At 41.1% G+C, this 16,890-nt stretch overlaps 1 protein-coding gene across 2 annotated transcripts in view; it reads right to left on the bottom strand.

The window, feature by feature from the left end:
* Positions 1-16,890, bottom strand: part of MARS1 (methionyl-tRNA synthetase 1) — a 58,996-nt gene that overhangs the window by 36,129 nt on the left and 5,977 nt on the right. For both annotated transcript variants that reach the window (XM_077483601.1, XM_077483602.1), the window contains exons 5-10: positions 14,154-14,229; positions 9,400-9,572; positions 8,760-8,872; positions 6,339-6,455; positions 4,538-4,741; positions 2,112-2,313 (exon numbers count right to left, since the gene is read on the bottom strand). In XM_077483601.1, the coding sequence (XP_077339727.1) occupies positions 2,112-2,313; positions 4,538-4,741; positions 6,339-6,455; positions 8,760-8,872; positions 9,400-9,572; positions 14,154-14,229 (885 nt within the window). The remainder of the gene's footprint in view (positions 1-2,111; positions 2,314-4,537; positions 4,742-6,338; positions 6,456-8,759; positions 8,873-9,399; positions 9,573-14,153; positions 14,230-16,890) is intronic.

The raw sequence follows: 16,890 nt of genomic DNA, 5'->3' as shown, positions 1-16,890 counted from the left end.
TGTCTGGGACCCATGCAGTCATTGGGCTGCAGGTCAGACACCCCTATACTACATAAACAAAAATACTTCTATCATGGTCACTCTTTGCCTAGTCCTACAGTCTGGTCCAATACTTTGATATTAAAGTAGAATTAAAACTACTAACTATTAAGGTCTGTTAGAATACAGTACAACAGACACATAACAGGGTAACATGTAGATATACATACACACACATTATATATATTTTATATCACTATTTTGGAAAGCGTAAGGAAGGCTACTTTCACACTGAGATGCTTTACAGGTGCTACAGAGCTAAAAATAGTGCCTGCATAGCAACTGTAAAGAGCCTCTCCTGTCTCTCTAGTGTGAAAGCCCGAGTGCTTTTACACTGGGGCACTGCACTCGCAATCAGAATCAGTGCTCACCAAACACAACATTAGCAGAAGGGGCCCAAGGGGTGGCGCTGAAGAGCTGAAATTCCTCGTAGGTCACTACGTTTATGTTTGTTGGCCTACAATTGTGTACTGTTAAGTATGCAAGACAAGTTTCTGGCACACGCCCTTTGGACAAAAAACACTCGGTTGGCCAACAATCGGATCGTGTGTATGAGGCTTAACTGTGGGGAGAATGCTGACACTGGAGGAAAACAAAGATCTATGTTTCTGCTTAGTAGAAACACAAGATCTCCATTTTCCTCTCTCACAGAATGGCAGTCTGCCTTGTTTACATAGGCAGACCGCCGTTCTCTCTCTCTCCTCTGGCAGTCGCGGCTGCCGGACCCACCGATTTGCCCCCGTTGTGTCCAATCAGACTGCGCGCAAACCCCAGAGCCAACAACAGCGATGACATACAGGTACGAGATTTTGCACTTAAGGGCCGCCCTGCTGCAGTAAATGTAGGTGGGGTGGTCCTTAAATGGTAAAGGAGGACATGTCCCTTCACTACCTATTCAATAGGAACCAATGTTTCTATGAGCTGCGGATCTGAAATAAAAAAATAAAAAAATAAAAAATCAGGGGTTCCCCAGGACCTCAAAATTTTTACAAAGGGTTCCTCAAAAAGGTGAAAAAAAATAAAGTAGAGAAGGGCTGCTCTAAAGGCTCAGACTACAAACAGGTTAAAGAGAGATTTCCTTTGGATGCTTAGGAGCAGGCAGGGCATAAGCATGGGAGGACAATGTCCTTGTTGAGGTGGAATGTGGAGATCAACTTCAGGAGAAAAAAAGTCTTGGTTGTAAGACAACCTTGTCACTGTGAATTATGAGAAAAGGCACTTCACAGGAAAGGGCCACCAGTTCAGAAACATGCATGGAAGATTTAACAACCACCAAAATGGCTACTTTATGCATGAGAGATCCTCTAGGGCAGTGATGACTAACTTTGGCACCCCAGATGTTTTGGAACTACATTTTCCATGATGTTCATGCACTCTGCAGTGTAGTTGAGCATCATGGGAAATGTAGTTACAAAACATCTGGGGTACCAAGGTTCGCCATCACTGCTCTAGGGGATATCACTGATTGGTTTAAAGGGTGGTTTCTGCAGAGCAGAGAGAACCAAGCCAAGATCCCAAGGAAGCACAGGGTGCTGCAAAATGAGCCTAAAGTGGCAGTAAACTCCCATGCAGGATTTTTACCTATAGGCAAGCCTATAATAAGGTTTATGTATAGGTACTGTAAATATCTCCTAAACATGCACCGTTTACTAGATATTCACTTTAGATTCAGCCAGTGACGTCACTGGCACATGCGCTCTGAAGAAACAGCATACCCGTAAACGGCAGCTCCGGCCACTCACACAGCCGGAGACCACGAACTCCGAAGGAAGACTGGGTGAAGATGAAAGCACCCCCACCCCGGCTTTGGTTTGTAAACAGCTTTGAGTAGAATCATTTGAACCGGCCTTGTGGCAGCACTAGCACAAATCTATGGGACAAGAGGTGGGTGAAGAAATTCTGCAAATCGAACTGTCCGCCCACCCTCTATAGTAAAACACTCTATATGACCCCATAACTTGTTTCTGAGTTTAATCATCTTTTTAGGCTGGGCACATGATAAAGATGAACCTAATTATCAACCACTCTAAAAATATATACAGACACGGACAACAAAGTCTTTCTGGCAGTACCTTTAACTCTACAGCATTGATAAGCTTTCCACACTTGTCACACTGGTCACCTCTGGCCTCCTCATAGTTACAGAAGGGGCATATTCCTTCCACAAAACGATCCGCCAAGAATCTCTGACAGGTCTCGCATCGCAGCTGCTCCACGGTGTCTTCCAACAAGAAGCCTCTTTCCAGTAGTCGATGGAAAATGTCCTGAGCGATTCTGTATTACATGTGCACAAACTTTACTTTATTGCTATGAACAACACCAGCATTAAATTTTCCTCATAACTTCACAGATCTTTATTAAACATACCTTAATCCCGTGCCATGAAATATACCAGCATTCACTTTCTTCAGAATTTTGCAACAGTTTCACTGTAGGACAACAGTGGGGTATAAGGCCAGCTTCACACAAGGCGGGATATATCTCTAATGAGCAAGCCCATAACAGGTCCCGTTTGTACCGCTATGCAGAGCGGACAAGGACAGAGCCTCCTTTATTCTATGGGGCAGTCGGATAAAAATAGACTGCATGTCCGTTTCCATCTGATCCGACCCACTGGGCGGATTGCGAACATAATTTCCATACATCTGTTTTCAGCTGATTTTGTGGATCAGTTGCCAGGCGGGTGTCAGCTGACATTCACCTCCCCATAGAGGACAATAGCTGGCCCGATCCGGTCCACCTGAAAAACTGACAGGCAGACACAATCGGTCCGATCCTGTGAAACGGGTCTAATCGGTCAAAGTCATAAGTAAAATTGTACAGTCAGTGGCAGGCCTAATTTGAATGAATATCTGAAGATATCCTGATGCTCTCTCTTTCTTTTCACAAACAAAAGAAAGTATACTTTTTTAGGCTGGCAAAGGGCATTTTGCTTTGCAGATTCATGCCCTGGGTTCCAATGACACTCTGGACACCATCACTGGAGTGTGTGTATTTGACATATTTGGGTTGGTTTCCTCCTACAATCACTTAATTTATAAGCAATAAGGTGCTTCATAGTTCATAGATTATACAGAGTAATACATACTCTATAGTCAGCTTAAAGTGGTTGTAAACCCTTACAAACCACTTTGACCTACAGGTAAGCCTAGATTAAGGCTTACCTGTAGGTCCATGAAATATTGCCTTAACCTACATGGTTAAGGAGATATTTTACAAAAATAGGGCACCGCTGTCTACAGCGCATGCATGCCTTAGACAATGGTGCAGGCGCACTGGGCACACCACAAGTGAAGGCAAACATGCCGTCACTTACGGCTCCCGCTTGCATGCGCCGGAGTGACGTCATCACTGCTCCGGCCACTCACAGCACCGGAGCAGCGATACCTAAAAGAAGATGGACGTTTCGTGCTACAGGGGACAGCGGTGACATCGCTGGCTCCTGTGTCAGGTAAGTGACACATAATTGGCTACTATGCAATGCATAGTACTCCATTATGCTTTACCTTTGCAGAGACACATAATGTGAGCTCCTTTGCCAGACAGGAACTGATGTGAATGGATCCATGTACTCTTTAATACATTAGTGCTAGATAAAAAGGCAAGAAATCCAAAGACATGCAGGTAGGTTAATTGGCTTCTGTCCAAAATTGGCCCTAGTATATGAATGGGGACCTTGGATTGTGGGCTCCTTGAGGGTAGGGACCGATGTGAGTGTGTAATGTACAGGGATAGGGACAACTGTAGACACTCAGGTTGAACTGGATGGACTGGTGTCTTTATTCAACCTTACTAACTATGAAACTAACTATGAAATGAATTCAGTCTTTTCCCTGCATTTACTCAAAAGAACATAAATTTATGGTGGGTGAATTTTCTTTACGTTCATTATAAAAAACATTTTTCTTCAAAAACCTACAGCAAAAACGGAATGCTATCTGTTGCCTGTTCCTTAAATGAAGAGCCCACTGACTTATTTTACGTACATCAAACAAAAATAACGAATAAAATATATTATGAAGCTTCAAAACGTAATCCAAACCCAAAAACAAAAATGTTATAGATTACAGCCTGTTAGACCTTAGATGTGTTTGCTGAATTTTTTTTGTCCCACTTATTACCTGGTGATCCTGCCAGTAACACTTCCTGCCATAGGACGACAACGCTTATAAACCATACTGTATTTACGGTGAAGCAACATTGTCACCTTATCACAGGAAGTAAATTAGGATTACAGAACAACTTCCTCTCCCCTCATCTTCACAGCATAGAGGGTAGATATTCTGTAGTCAACACAAATAGCTGGGAAGAATACCAACTAATAATGCAGCACAAAAAGTTATTAGTTTACTTGATTTCTTATTGACTAGATCAAATGACATTTCAATAGTATTTTTAACAGCCCAAAAAGGAAGAAAATAAAAATGTTCATGGTTAGGATTTACACATTTTAAAAGAGGGGGAAAAAAAATGGAAAGAGACCAAGCTGATTTCTTACTTTGTTTGGTGTGAAGTTGTTGTTCTGCCAAAATAGTCAAACGAGATGTTGAACCATTTGTATATGGCAGTGTGGACAGCATTGTACTTGTCACAGATCTGCTGTGGGGTCAGCCCTTCTTCCATTGCTTTGGTTTCAGTGGCTGTGCCATATTCATCTGTCCCACACACAAACAGAGTGTTCCAGTTCCTTAGCCGACAGTACCTGCAAGATCCAATGCAAGATTTTAATTTTCAGTGAAATCAAACTGATACTAGTACTGGATCATATAAAAATATTACTATCCAACAAATGAGAAAAATAGGGGAGACAAAACCCCATTTCAAAACCCATGCTAAAAGTAAATCTCTCAACTATAAATTCAGCTGTAAAAAACAATCCATGTGGCTATAATTGTCTCTTGAATGATCATAACTCAAAATGATAAATTTCTTCACTAAATAGAAAATGTGGGTATCCATTATCTCTGATTAATCACATAATGCTGAAATGTGCACAATGACTCCAGATCACGTCTCCCTGGCATTGCTTTGCAAATATTAAAAGTGAAGCTTCAGGAAAAAAAATAAAAATAAAATAAATAAAAATGTATATAAAAATGTTACTTCAGGTCCAGCTAAATTGCCTCTAATGCTGCATATGCCATGGATGGTTGCTTCAAATGTTAAAAAATCTAGTTGTATTAATGCCAGATAGTACTCTCAGCTTCGATCTTCTGGCTCTACTGTTCTTAGTCCTGGTGCTTATACAGTGAAGGAATTTAGGCAACTTTGCAGTTTGCAGCATCCTTAGCCCAGGTGACCTTATAATTCTGGGACTCCATTTTTGACATTTGCCTACCAGTTTTTCTAATTCTGTCACATTTAAAATAGTCTTAAGCCTCCTCTTGCATAAATTTCTGCATTTAAAATTATTTTACTGCTAGTTGTTGCTCCACCCCAGGCCGAAGCCCAATTTATGGACATTCCCATGGATTGAGGTACAGACAGCACGGAAGCCACCACTTTCATTTTGCAGCCCTCCAGGGCTTCCTCTGCAATTTAAATTTTTACTGTAAACGCTAGGGAGCAAAGATTCCCAGCAGCAGTATCCACAATTCACCATTTGGGATCTAAGAAGGGAGTATAGTTGTAATTGATGAATTGCATTTGAATGGCTGAACTGGAGAGCACTGCTGTCATTGACAAAAGTATGAACCAACAACAACACACCAGCAGCAACTGCACTTGTCCAAGTGTGACTGTTCTCCCCAGCTTTCTTTACAGTAAAAATTAAGACTGTAGAGGAGGCAAAGGGCTTCACAATTAAAAGAGGGCTGCAGATTATTAAACTGGTAGTTTTCAGAGGTGGATGGAAAAGGGGTGTGGGCTCGGTCTGCAGATTGCTAGTCATAAGGCCATCTCCCTGTCCCAGTGTGGTCAGGCAGAGATGGGCGAGGGAGGAAAGTTGTCTGACCACATTACTCAGTAACCACACCACAGATTTCAACTGGATCAAGGGGTATGTGTACTGCCCCCCCTGGGAATTTACAAGGGTTTTCTTCTCTTTCAAGAGATAATGTGTCTACTTCCTCTGCTAAACCATTGCAAGTTTCTCCCAAACCTCTGTGGAAGAATCAGTTGGCAGAAATGATTACTGCAAGAAAGAGTTGCTCAAACCTGCCAGCTCTCCTTCGCCAAGTAAACCCTAAACATTGACAAAATTCAAATTAAAAAAATATCAGGACTGAAGTCATATCAGAGTATATTTTATGTAGTGTCACTTCTAAATAAAACAGTAACTGGTTTCAAACATAGCTCACCTGGCAAAGACATCAGCACTGAGCACAGACCCGATGATGTTCCCCAAGTGAGGGACATTATTCACGTAGGGTAACGCACTGGTAATCAGCAAGTTTTTCTCACCTTCTATGGGTAGGCTGGAAGTAAGAGAATCAGTTGTCAAAAGTCTAAAGAAGCACAACATGATTTCAAATTAAAAGTACTACTAGAACTCCAACACATCAGGATTGATTCGTATTGCACAGCACAGTAACCATTTCCAGCATAGTTAACTTAAAGAACTAGTAATTAACAATTTTTTTAGTTTTGCACTTGTATCCTCCTCATAAAAGTTCTGTCGTTGTAAATTGAACTGGGGTCACATTGTGTTACCAGTTTTGATAAAATAGTGCTCCATTATAGAAAGCTAAACACACGCACAAACCTTTCCTACCTTAACCACTTCAGCCCCGGGAGGTTTCACCCCCTTCCTGACCAGAGCACTTTTTACAATTTGGCATTGCGCTGCTTTAACTGGCAATTGCGTTGTCAGTGCAATGCTGTACCCAGATGAAATTTACATCCTTTTTCCCCCACAAATAGAGCTTTCTTTTTTTCAATATTTTCTGCTAGAAAATTACTTGGAACCCCCAAACTTTATATATATTTTAGCAGTGGCCCATTTCCCACGATGCTCAACTACACTGCAGAGTACATGAGCATCATGGGAAATGTAGTTCCAAAACATCTGGGGTGCCAAGGTTTGCCATCACTGCCCTAGGGAATAAAATGCCAATTGCTGCAATATTTTATGTCACACTGTATTTGCCCAGTTGTCTTTCAAACACAATTTTTTTTTCTTTTTTAGGAAAAATACACATCAATGAATAAAAATAAAAACAAACAAAAAACAAACAGTAAAGTTAGCCCAATGTTTTTTGTTTTAATATGAAAAATGTTATGCCGTGAGAATCGTGATCTATCATCTAAGCAAAAAAATTGCGATTCTCATTTTAGCCAGAATCGTGCAGCTCTAGTGCATATTAGTATAAAATGGCTTTAAACCACCCAGGGGCCTTTTTCTTTAGTGGAGTTTACCACTGCTTTCACGGGTCAGTCCCCCTGGTCCACCAACAGGTTCTTATAGTTCTCAGGAACTCTGTTGCCAAAATCTTTGTACCAGAGTTCCTGGATCTGTACACCTGCTGTGACCTCCAATGATGTGTTCCCACTTTCTCCGTTAGTTTTTACTTTGTTAAGGACATGGAACATACAATGGCAATAGAAAATAATCACCCCCTTTAAAATAACCACATGTTGTTTTGCAGCCTGAAATGAAGACAGACACAATTTTAGTTTTATCCAGCTGTATTTACTCGGTGCACCTTATAACACCAACATGTCAGAAAAAAAAAAATTTCAAAAACAGAATCAAGGTGGAAAAAGGATCACCCCCTCCTAAAAAGGTAAACTCAATCAGGTGTAGCTAATCACCTTCTCAATGGCACACAAAGCAATTTGACTTTCAAATGTAATCAGCTGTGGTCATTTTGATTAGCTTGGAAAAAGGATTAACCCTTTGTCAGTATATCGAACTACCTTTTGCTTTAATTACAGCCTTTAGTCGGTTGGGATATGTCTCTACCAACTTTGCACGTCTAGACTTTGCAACATTTACCCACTCTTTGCCGAACTGCTCAAGTTCAGTTAAATTTGACAGTGTGTTTATGGACAGATCACTTCATTTATCGTTTATGGACTGCAGTCTCCAAGTCATTCCACAGATTTTCAATGAGGTTTAAGTCTGGGCTCTGATTAAGCCATGCAAGGACATTCACCTTTGTTCTCCTTCAACCACTGTGTGGTATTTTTTTCTGTGTGCTTTGGGTCCGTCATGTTGGAAGGTAAGCCTTCAACGCATTGACAACAGCAGAAAGAATTTGATGGTGTTTTGCCCCATCAGTTATTCCTTCTATCCTGACAAGAGCTCCAGTCCCTGCTGCAGAGAAACACCCCCCATAGCATGATATTACCACCTCCATGCTTTACTGTAGGAATGGTGTTATTTGTATGGTGAGCTGTATTCGATTTCAAACCAGACACATTATTTGGTGTTGAGGCAAAATAAGAATTTTAGTCTCATATGACCACCTTAAAAACACGCACCTTGAAGATTCTGAGGCTGATTCTGATGTAGAAAAATTGTGTTCTGGTCTGATAAGACTAAAATTGAATTATTTGGCCTCAACAGAAATCCAATAAAGCTCCAAATAACACAATTCCTACAGTAAAGCAAGGAGGTGGTAATATCCTGTTATGAGGGTGTTTTGCTGCAACAGGGACTGGAGCACATGCCAGGATACAAGAAAAATGGACAGGGCAAAATACTGTCAAATTCCATAAGAATGTATACATCCCAATGTGCCTGCAAGTCAATCTGCAGTAGACATTAATATACTTACATTGGATGCTGCTGTGGTTTCGGCTTTGGAACATCAGACCGAGCCTTCCCCCAAGCTTCAGCGGCGGCAGCAATATCCTCCTCAGACAACAAACGGGCTGCTGTATCTTCACCCTTAGAATGGATCATAAGAAACGGAAGTAGCACCGATAAATTCTGCACTGCCCTGCCACCTCAACCTTCTCTAAGTTTAGCTTATAATCTATGAGCATAAAAATATGAAGTGCCATTGAGGACTTATTTCTGGAGGAGCAAGGTCTGTGTGCTGCCAACCTAACCTTTCATTTAAAATCTAATGTGTAAGTAAAACCTTACAAAAAAACAAAAACAAAACCGTATTTGTTCCCTTTTGGCTTGTTAAGCATACCAATGAAAGTGGTGTTAGATATATGGCATATCAAATGCATAGACAATGCAACTTGCCTTGTGTCCAATTCAAATGATCGTGCTGCAATGGCGTGCGCTGGAAAAAAGTGCAACATGCTAAGCACCGCACAACATTGCAGTACACAAAAGATGAAATGTCAGTTTGTGACATCACAATTAAAAAAAAAAAAAAAAAAAAAGTTTCCATTTAAGCTTCTAAGGACTGAAAACGATCTTTTTGCAACAAAGGCAGAAAACCAAAATAAGCCACTTACCTCCTGCTCATTGGAAAGAGATTTCTCAGACACCTGTACAGGTGCCGGGAGCTTTTGGAGAAATGCTTTAAAAACTGATGGTTCCTGGCTTTTCAGAAGGGATTTAGCAGCTTTTTGACATTGATCCAATTCAGATACTTTTTTAAACCAACTCTTCAAAGATGAAAGCTCCTCTAAAAACACAAAAGAAGACATGAATACCTAATCTTAAGTATAAACAAATGTATAAAATTAAATCACAATTTCATTTGTATGGCTTCCTAAAAGAAAGCAGAAAAAATAAATAAAATGTACTGCATATGTAGCCAGTTGTGCGACAATGCTTGTGGTGCCTGCAAATACCTGTAAGTGTACATTCACCGCGATTAGTTGCAAGAACCCCTGCGGGGGTTCCCACAATTAGCTGCGAGAGGCAACCCCATTGAATGCAAGGGAGTCTGGATCCAGGGCCAATCACTTGCAAATGATCGCTGCATGAGAGATTACATGCGTTGCTTTCAATGGGGCTGTAGTGGCAGCCAATAGGGGGTTATGGCATCTAAAACGCAGTGTGGGTGCATTCGCAAATGTAAATGTACCTAATAGTCTTCAAATTAAATTCTACATGCCAGAGGAGCCCTTCATATCCTAGGCACAGTCTATACATAGAGGCTCACCCCCTTCCAAGTGGAACTTAGCTCGGATTTAAAAGAAACTGTGTGAGAAGGAGGGATTGTTATTGCAGAAGTGACTGTGGGGTTGATTTACTAAAAACAGGCATGCACAAAATCAGGTGCAACTGTGCATGGTAGCCAATCAGCATCTAACTTCAAAAGAAAATAAAACCGCGCTGAAACCCTCAAAAAAAGGGAACAATTCCTCTTTCTTACTTTATCATGCAAGAGGAAAAAGTATCAAACAAGAAAAAATAAGTATTTTCCTCAAATGAATATCCCAAAAAAAAATTCATCTTAGACATAAATACAAATAGTCCAAAAATTACAAATGAATGTTTCACAGAATATAAGGCTGCTGCTCCACAGTGGGATACACACACTTAAATATAGATAGAAAATGAACAAAAGAGCTGCGCCAAATAATATAAATAAAAAAAAAACAATTTATGAAGAAAAGTCAATGAAAAACTATGTTATCCAAAGAAGGAAGACGATCGCACCACAGTGATTCCACACTTCCTTATCGCTATAGTGTCCCACCACCGGCAAAACAGTGCACTTACCAGATGGTAAAAGCACAAGGAGCATTTAAAGTACCAAGCCACCGGCAGCTCCTCGCTTCCACCGAACACTTTATCCTTAATCCCTCAGGAACGAACGATCCATACACTGTAGCCGCTCCACATTCTCGTTTGGTTCGGGTATGTATCCAGTGAACGAAGAGCAGATTATTATTGATCTACGCCTTAAGGGCTTCAGATTTAAGCCTGAAATGTTAACAGTGGCTGATCTGGATCTCTCCTTTTCCCCGGCTGCTGCACATGGATCCTTCTCACTGTGACTCTTTCCACCATGGTGCTTTTACCATCTGGTAAGCGCACTGTTTTGTCGGTGGTGGGACACTATAGCGATAAGGAAGTGTGGAATCACTGTGGTGCGATCGTCTTCCTTCTTTGGATAACAAAGTTTAGCATCAAACTTCAGCTTGTTCAATTAAGCTATTACAATAAGGTTGGGTTCACACATGTCCAGCTGCGGTTTGCAGTCCGGAGCGGTTTGGTTCACCGATTCAGGTACAAATATTTACTTGATATCACACCTAAACTGGAAGCAAAATCACACAGGACCCTTTTTAGAAATGGACTGTGACCTCCCTGGACATGTGTGAACCAGCTCCATTGAAAGCCAGTCCGATTCACAGGTTACGCGAATAAAAACGTGCTCGATAGAGATTATATATATATATACACACACACACACACACACACACACACACACATATATATGTGAACTGAGCCCAAAACCTGAATTGAACAAACAAACATTAGAAGCCGATTGGCTACCATGCACAGCTTTTGCACTCTCCAGTTTAACCACTTGCCAATCAGGCCAAATCTGACATTTCTCTCCTACATGTGAAATAATTTTTTTTTGCTAGAAAATTACATAGAACCCCCAAACATTACATATGTTTTTTTTTAGCAGAGATCCTAGAGAATACACTGGCGGTCATTGCAACTTTTTATCAATGCCTTTTTTTTGGAACAGAAAACGGTTTCATGCTTAAAAAAAAAAAAGAAAAAAAACAAACACAGTAAAGTTAGCACAATTTTTTTGCATAATGTGAAAGATGAAGTTGCGCCGAGTAAAAAGATACCCAACATGTCACACTTCAAACGCTCGTGGAATGGCACAAAACCTCACGTGTGGTTTCAACACTGATTTCATATGTGGGTGTTACTTTCGCTTCTGCGTGCGAACACACAGGGACAGGGGCAAAAAAGAAAAAATTAATTGTAAAATGAACAAAGTTTTTTTATTTTATTTTTTTTTTTACTTTAAAAACAGCCTAAAATGAAAAAAAAAATAAAAAAAAAAAATAAATAAAAGAAGAAGGCGGCGGCGCAGTTTTTTTATTTTTTTAATGCAGAGGCCGGGCGTGACGTCAAAACATCTCGCCAGGCCTCAAACGATCAGACTCCGGCGACCAGCTGGTCCGCCGGAAATCTCTATGGTGGAAATTCGGGAATCAACGCAGGTCGGATCAAGCACCTTGAGGCGATTCAGTTCGCATTTGCAGCGCTATACAAGTCATTCATTCATTCAGCGTATAATGTCTCTGACTCATTGATTACAGAGGTGAGTCGGCAGAAGCACCAGGGGGGGGGGGGGGGGTCGTCCCCTCTCACCTCCCGTAAGAATGATCTAGCGCCTGACCAGCCGCTATGATCATTCTTATGGTGTAGGAAATCGCCGGCTGAAAACACTGATATCTGAATGATGCCTGTAGCTTCAGGCATCAGATATACCACCACAAAGCCCAGGACATCCATGGGCGGTCAGCCGTCAGCAAGTGGTTAATAAACCCCAACGTCTCTTCTGCAATAAAGGTTTCTTGTGGTCTTTCTCCTCACAAGATGCTTTGAAACATACATTAGGCATAGCAACCTCAGTGTATATTCTTGGCACACCTTGGTGCTAGGACGATTGACCTCCCATGTGCATGCCCAATCAAGATGGCCATGGACCCTGAACCCCAAAAAATAAAAAGGTAGGAGGATATTGGTGCCAGCAAGGGAGCTTACAATGCAATACTCCCAATGCACACATTTCTGCACAAACGGCTGCATCTTAAATTGGGTGCTGAAACGACCAACAGCTGGAACAGACTGCAATCATGAGAAGGAAGAGTCACCAGCAAACCAGGATCTCCAAAATTTTAATCACATAGTATCAAATAAATAAATAAATATAAAAAATAAAAAAACAGAGGGATGGAGCTTAGGCAAATCATATTGCTGGAGGCAAGTATTTGAGCGTTCTTTTTTAGTTTTGCTTAAAAAAAAAAAAAAAAAAAAAAACCCACACTAAACTACACCCTTATTCTCAAAAAAATTAAATCGCACACATCCACTACCTAATGTCCTGTCATCTATTTTGCATTAATTCCTTAGCTCCGGTTCACACCATGGCAGCTTCAAAGTCGCACAATTTTGGTACAACTTGCATTTGCACTTCTTTAACAGAAGTCAATGCAAGTCATACCAAAGTCAGCCCAAAAGTAAGTCGGAGCGATTCTAGTCGCACTGATTAGAACTATTTCATTGCACTGAATGGGGTTCGACTTCTCATGCGACAAGTACTCCAAAGTCAGAGCATCAGCGTAAACCGAGCCCAACTGTGTTTTTAGGTCTCTTTACTTGAGTTAATACATACGCTATTTTTTATTTATTTTTTTAAGCCAGCGTTTAGCATCATAGCCCTGCACATTTAAGCCCTGCCCAATTCTACTGCACACTGAGGTTCTGGAATTTAAACATCAGATAGAAGGGAGAGGGGCTCAAAAGCAGAAGGGCAGGGCTTAAAGTGGTAGTAAACCCTTCCATATACCCAGTGAAATGACTGGCCTCAGGTGATACACAGATGAATCCAATCATCCTACATACATTGTACCTGTTTATCTACAGCCATATTTCCCCTACATCCAAAGTGCAGACTATACACAGATCTCTCAGCTCTGAAAAGCAGGGGGTGGGGAGCTGAAGTTACATCAGTGAGGAAAGCTCTGGGAGCTGATTGGAGGAAAGAACACACCCCCCTTTAAAACACAGCATATAGCAGCAGAGCTGAAGCTGTCAATCCCAGACTGTGCCCTCCTCTGTCACAATTTTTCCCCTGGTGTCAGAAGTGACACGTGCTTATAGCAGAGGAATGAAGCAGCAGACACAAATGACACTTGGCACTCTGGATTGAGACAAGTACATACTATAGAGGGATGTGTTTTGTTCGTATTTCGTGTCAGACGTTTACAACCACTTTAAACTGAAAAGACCTCCACACACTTTTAGGAACCTTGGGACCTAGCATTTTTATTTTTTTTAGGTCAGAAAAACAATTTTTTTCAGCCAAGTAGGAAATATCACCTTCACAGAACACCTCCCCATCTACACAGAAACCTGAATACTTTTTTTTTGGCTCGCCACATCACCTGCCAATGTAAAATTGTCCAGGTTTGCAACTACGGATATGGGGCTTTACAAGCCAACCGTAAAATATACATTTATCATGGGTTACACACACCACACAAAAAACACTTACCTGGCAGGCTTGCTTCATCTATAATAAGGGGGTAAATTGCTCCCCAGACCACAATATCAGCAACTGACAGCACATCCTAAATAAAAAAAAATATATTTTATTTTCAGTAGGGTTGGAGAGGAGGTAGAACCAGATAGGTTTTGTTGCCATGTCATTGCTAAAGAGATTTTGCTTCACGTCCTGCAACAGTGGCATGATCACTGGGATAAAAAGTTAACGCAGAGTTCCACCCAAAAGTGTAACTCTCGCTTTAAGCGCTTTAAACACATTTTGACAGGTACTTCCCATTTCCCACTTCCTGATTCAGTTGCCTTGCCACCTAGGCGAATCCTCCACTCCCTCTTTGCAATCTTCTGGGACCTGTGACGTGTCGCACAAGTTTGCCTGGCCACTAAAAAGAGTGCAGCGCGACTCACACATGGGCAGTGCGCATCTGGCCGTGTATCCACAAGCTGTCACAGCTGGGTGCCCACAGTTGCAATGACTGCGTCGCAGAGAGTATGGGGAGAGGAGCAAGGCTTCAGGCGGCCACATCGCTGGACCGTGGGACGGGTGAGCGACTGTTTATCAAGAGTCAGCAGCTACACTTTTTGAATTTTTAATAAACTGAAAAACAAGTGGAACTCTGCTTTAGGGGGAAGTCTCTCAAATGGAAACCCGGACAGCAACAAAAATCTGACAGAAGTTTCAAACCTTCCTAATGTTATAAAACCAACTAATAAAACTAACAGAACACAAATGAGCAATTCCTCATAGTGGCTATCTGTGGATGTTTACCATCTATACTGGAAACTCTACCAACAAAATTAAAGATCATGAGCATTCTTGAGCCTCATAAACATTATCGGACAAACTTTTCTGTGGATTTCTGTACAAAGGGCGTTGGCTGTGAACTTGTTAAGCATACACACAATCAGACTTTTTCAGCCAACTGTCAACAAATCACATGTTTTTTCTGCTCTTTATGCCACCTTCGGTCAACTTCTGGATTGTCTGATCTTTTGCATTAGTTCTGAGCATGCGTGTTTGTAAAGTCCGATGGTTTTCTGTACACACGATTGGACTTTGCTCCATCGGACTTATGTTGTAGAAAAGTTTGTCTGTTCGCACAGCCAAAATTTGTCAGATGAAAACTGAAAAAGTTTGTCCTATGGAGCATAAACACGGACGGATGTTGCCTTAATAAAGCTAAATTTGCATGTTTGTTGTCAAAAAGTCAAATCGTGTGTACGAGCCTTAACTCTGTAACATGTAAAACACAGCAGACCAGTACAGGTCACAATGCTGCAACATACACTTTCCTTAGAGTGTGAGTGACAGCAGCAGATACAGGCACCATTTGTTTGAGGCTAGGAACTCTGACCTTCATTTCTGTTTTCAGCAAGCTCTAAACTTGGAGCATTCAAATCCCAACTGCAACCATTTAACACTTGTGCCTACTGTATTGGGCACTATCAGTTTACCTATTGGCTAGGCCAAATTTTATATTCCAGCCATATGCCAACCGATTTTGTAATTACCAATAATGCAGACACATACCAGAAGCATTACAGGTGGGGTGGACATAGCTTAAAGGGGAAATTTTAATAATGGTGACCACCAGACCTAAAGCTGATTTTTCATTAATGCATTTTTTAATGTGTATCTAATAGCAAGTTTTCCTCTGATTGGCCAAGATGGCAATTGTATTATTATCCATCCATCTCTCTCCCACTCAGCCAATCAGAGAAACCAGTTTGGTTCAAACAAACTATTTTAAAAGTTATAGAAATCTGGACTTTAAGCTTCAAAGAGAATGGACAGGGGTGTACACAAAACCGGTGGCAAGAATGAAAGCGTTTGTTAACCCAGAAAAAAATAAAATAAAATAACACACACACACACACACACACACACAACAACACAGATTCTGTTCCTGTGGTGTGGTGTGTAATTTGGCACCCTGTAACACCTGTAAATACCTGTCTATCCCCTCCCCTCTGCAAACAGAGCACGATAATCATGGCTGCTGATCCCCTGACATTGTGGTCCGTTTGCGTGCCTCCTTCATCTGCAGCCTGCTCTACTGTGTCTCCTCTGTTCTCCTTCCCCCCTCCCCTCGCAAACCTGACACAGTCAAGTAACTGTGGCCATGGCGCAATGGTTCTGTCTTAAAAGGATTGCGAATTGAGCCAACGCCAATATAAACTTGCAGTAAGACAGTTGTCACCAGAACCATTGTTTCCATTGGATGATTACCCTATATTCCTGTTATGGTGGTTATTTTTTTGCATGTTAATTTTATGTATCTGCAACATGGGTCACCAGGAGAAAAATAAATCTCCGGGGTGGAGGGGGGTATAGAAACCAAAAACGGGGCTCAAAAATGTGACCATTCTATCCAAAACTACGTTTTGGTTAAGATACATTTTAAAACTGAACTCAATGCAGCAAAATACAAGACCTATTTTACCTGCCATATTTGCATTTACAATGGGGAAAATTATTATTTGATCCCTGCTGATTTTGTAAGTTTTCCCACTTGCAAAGAAATGAAGAGTTTATAATTTTTTTTTTTTATCATAGGTGTATTTTAAATGATAGAGACCGAAAATCAACCAAAAATCCAGAAAAAAAATACATGATACAAATGTTATAAATTGAGTTGCAGTTCGATGAGTAAAATAAGTATTTGATCTCCAAGCAAAAACATGACTTGGTACTTGGTGGAGAAACCCTTGTTGGCAAGCACAGAGGT

This window comes from Lithobates pipiens, unplaced genomic scaffold (assembly GCF_037356315.1).
Source record: "Lithobates pipiens isolate NorthernLeopardFrog02 unplaced genomic scaffold, aLitPip1_a1.2 Scaffold_16, whole genome shotgun sequence".
NCBI lineage: Eukaryota > Metazoa > Chordata > Amphibia > Anura > Ranidae > Lithobates > Lithobates pipiens.
This window is presented reverse-complemented; position numbering and strand designations above follow the sequence as displayed.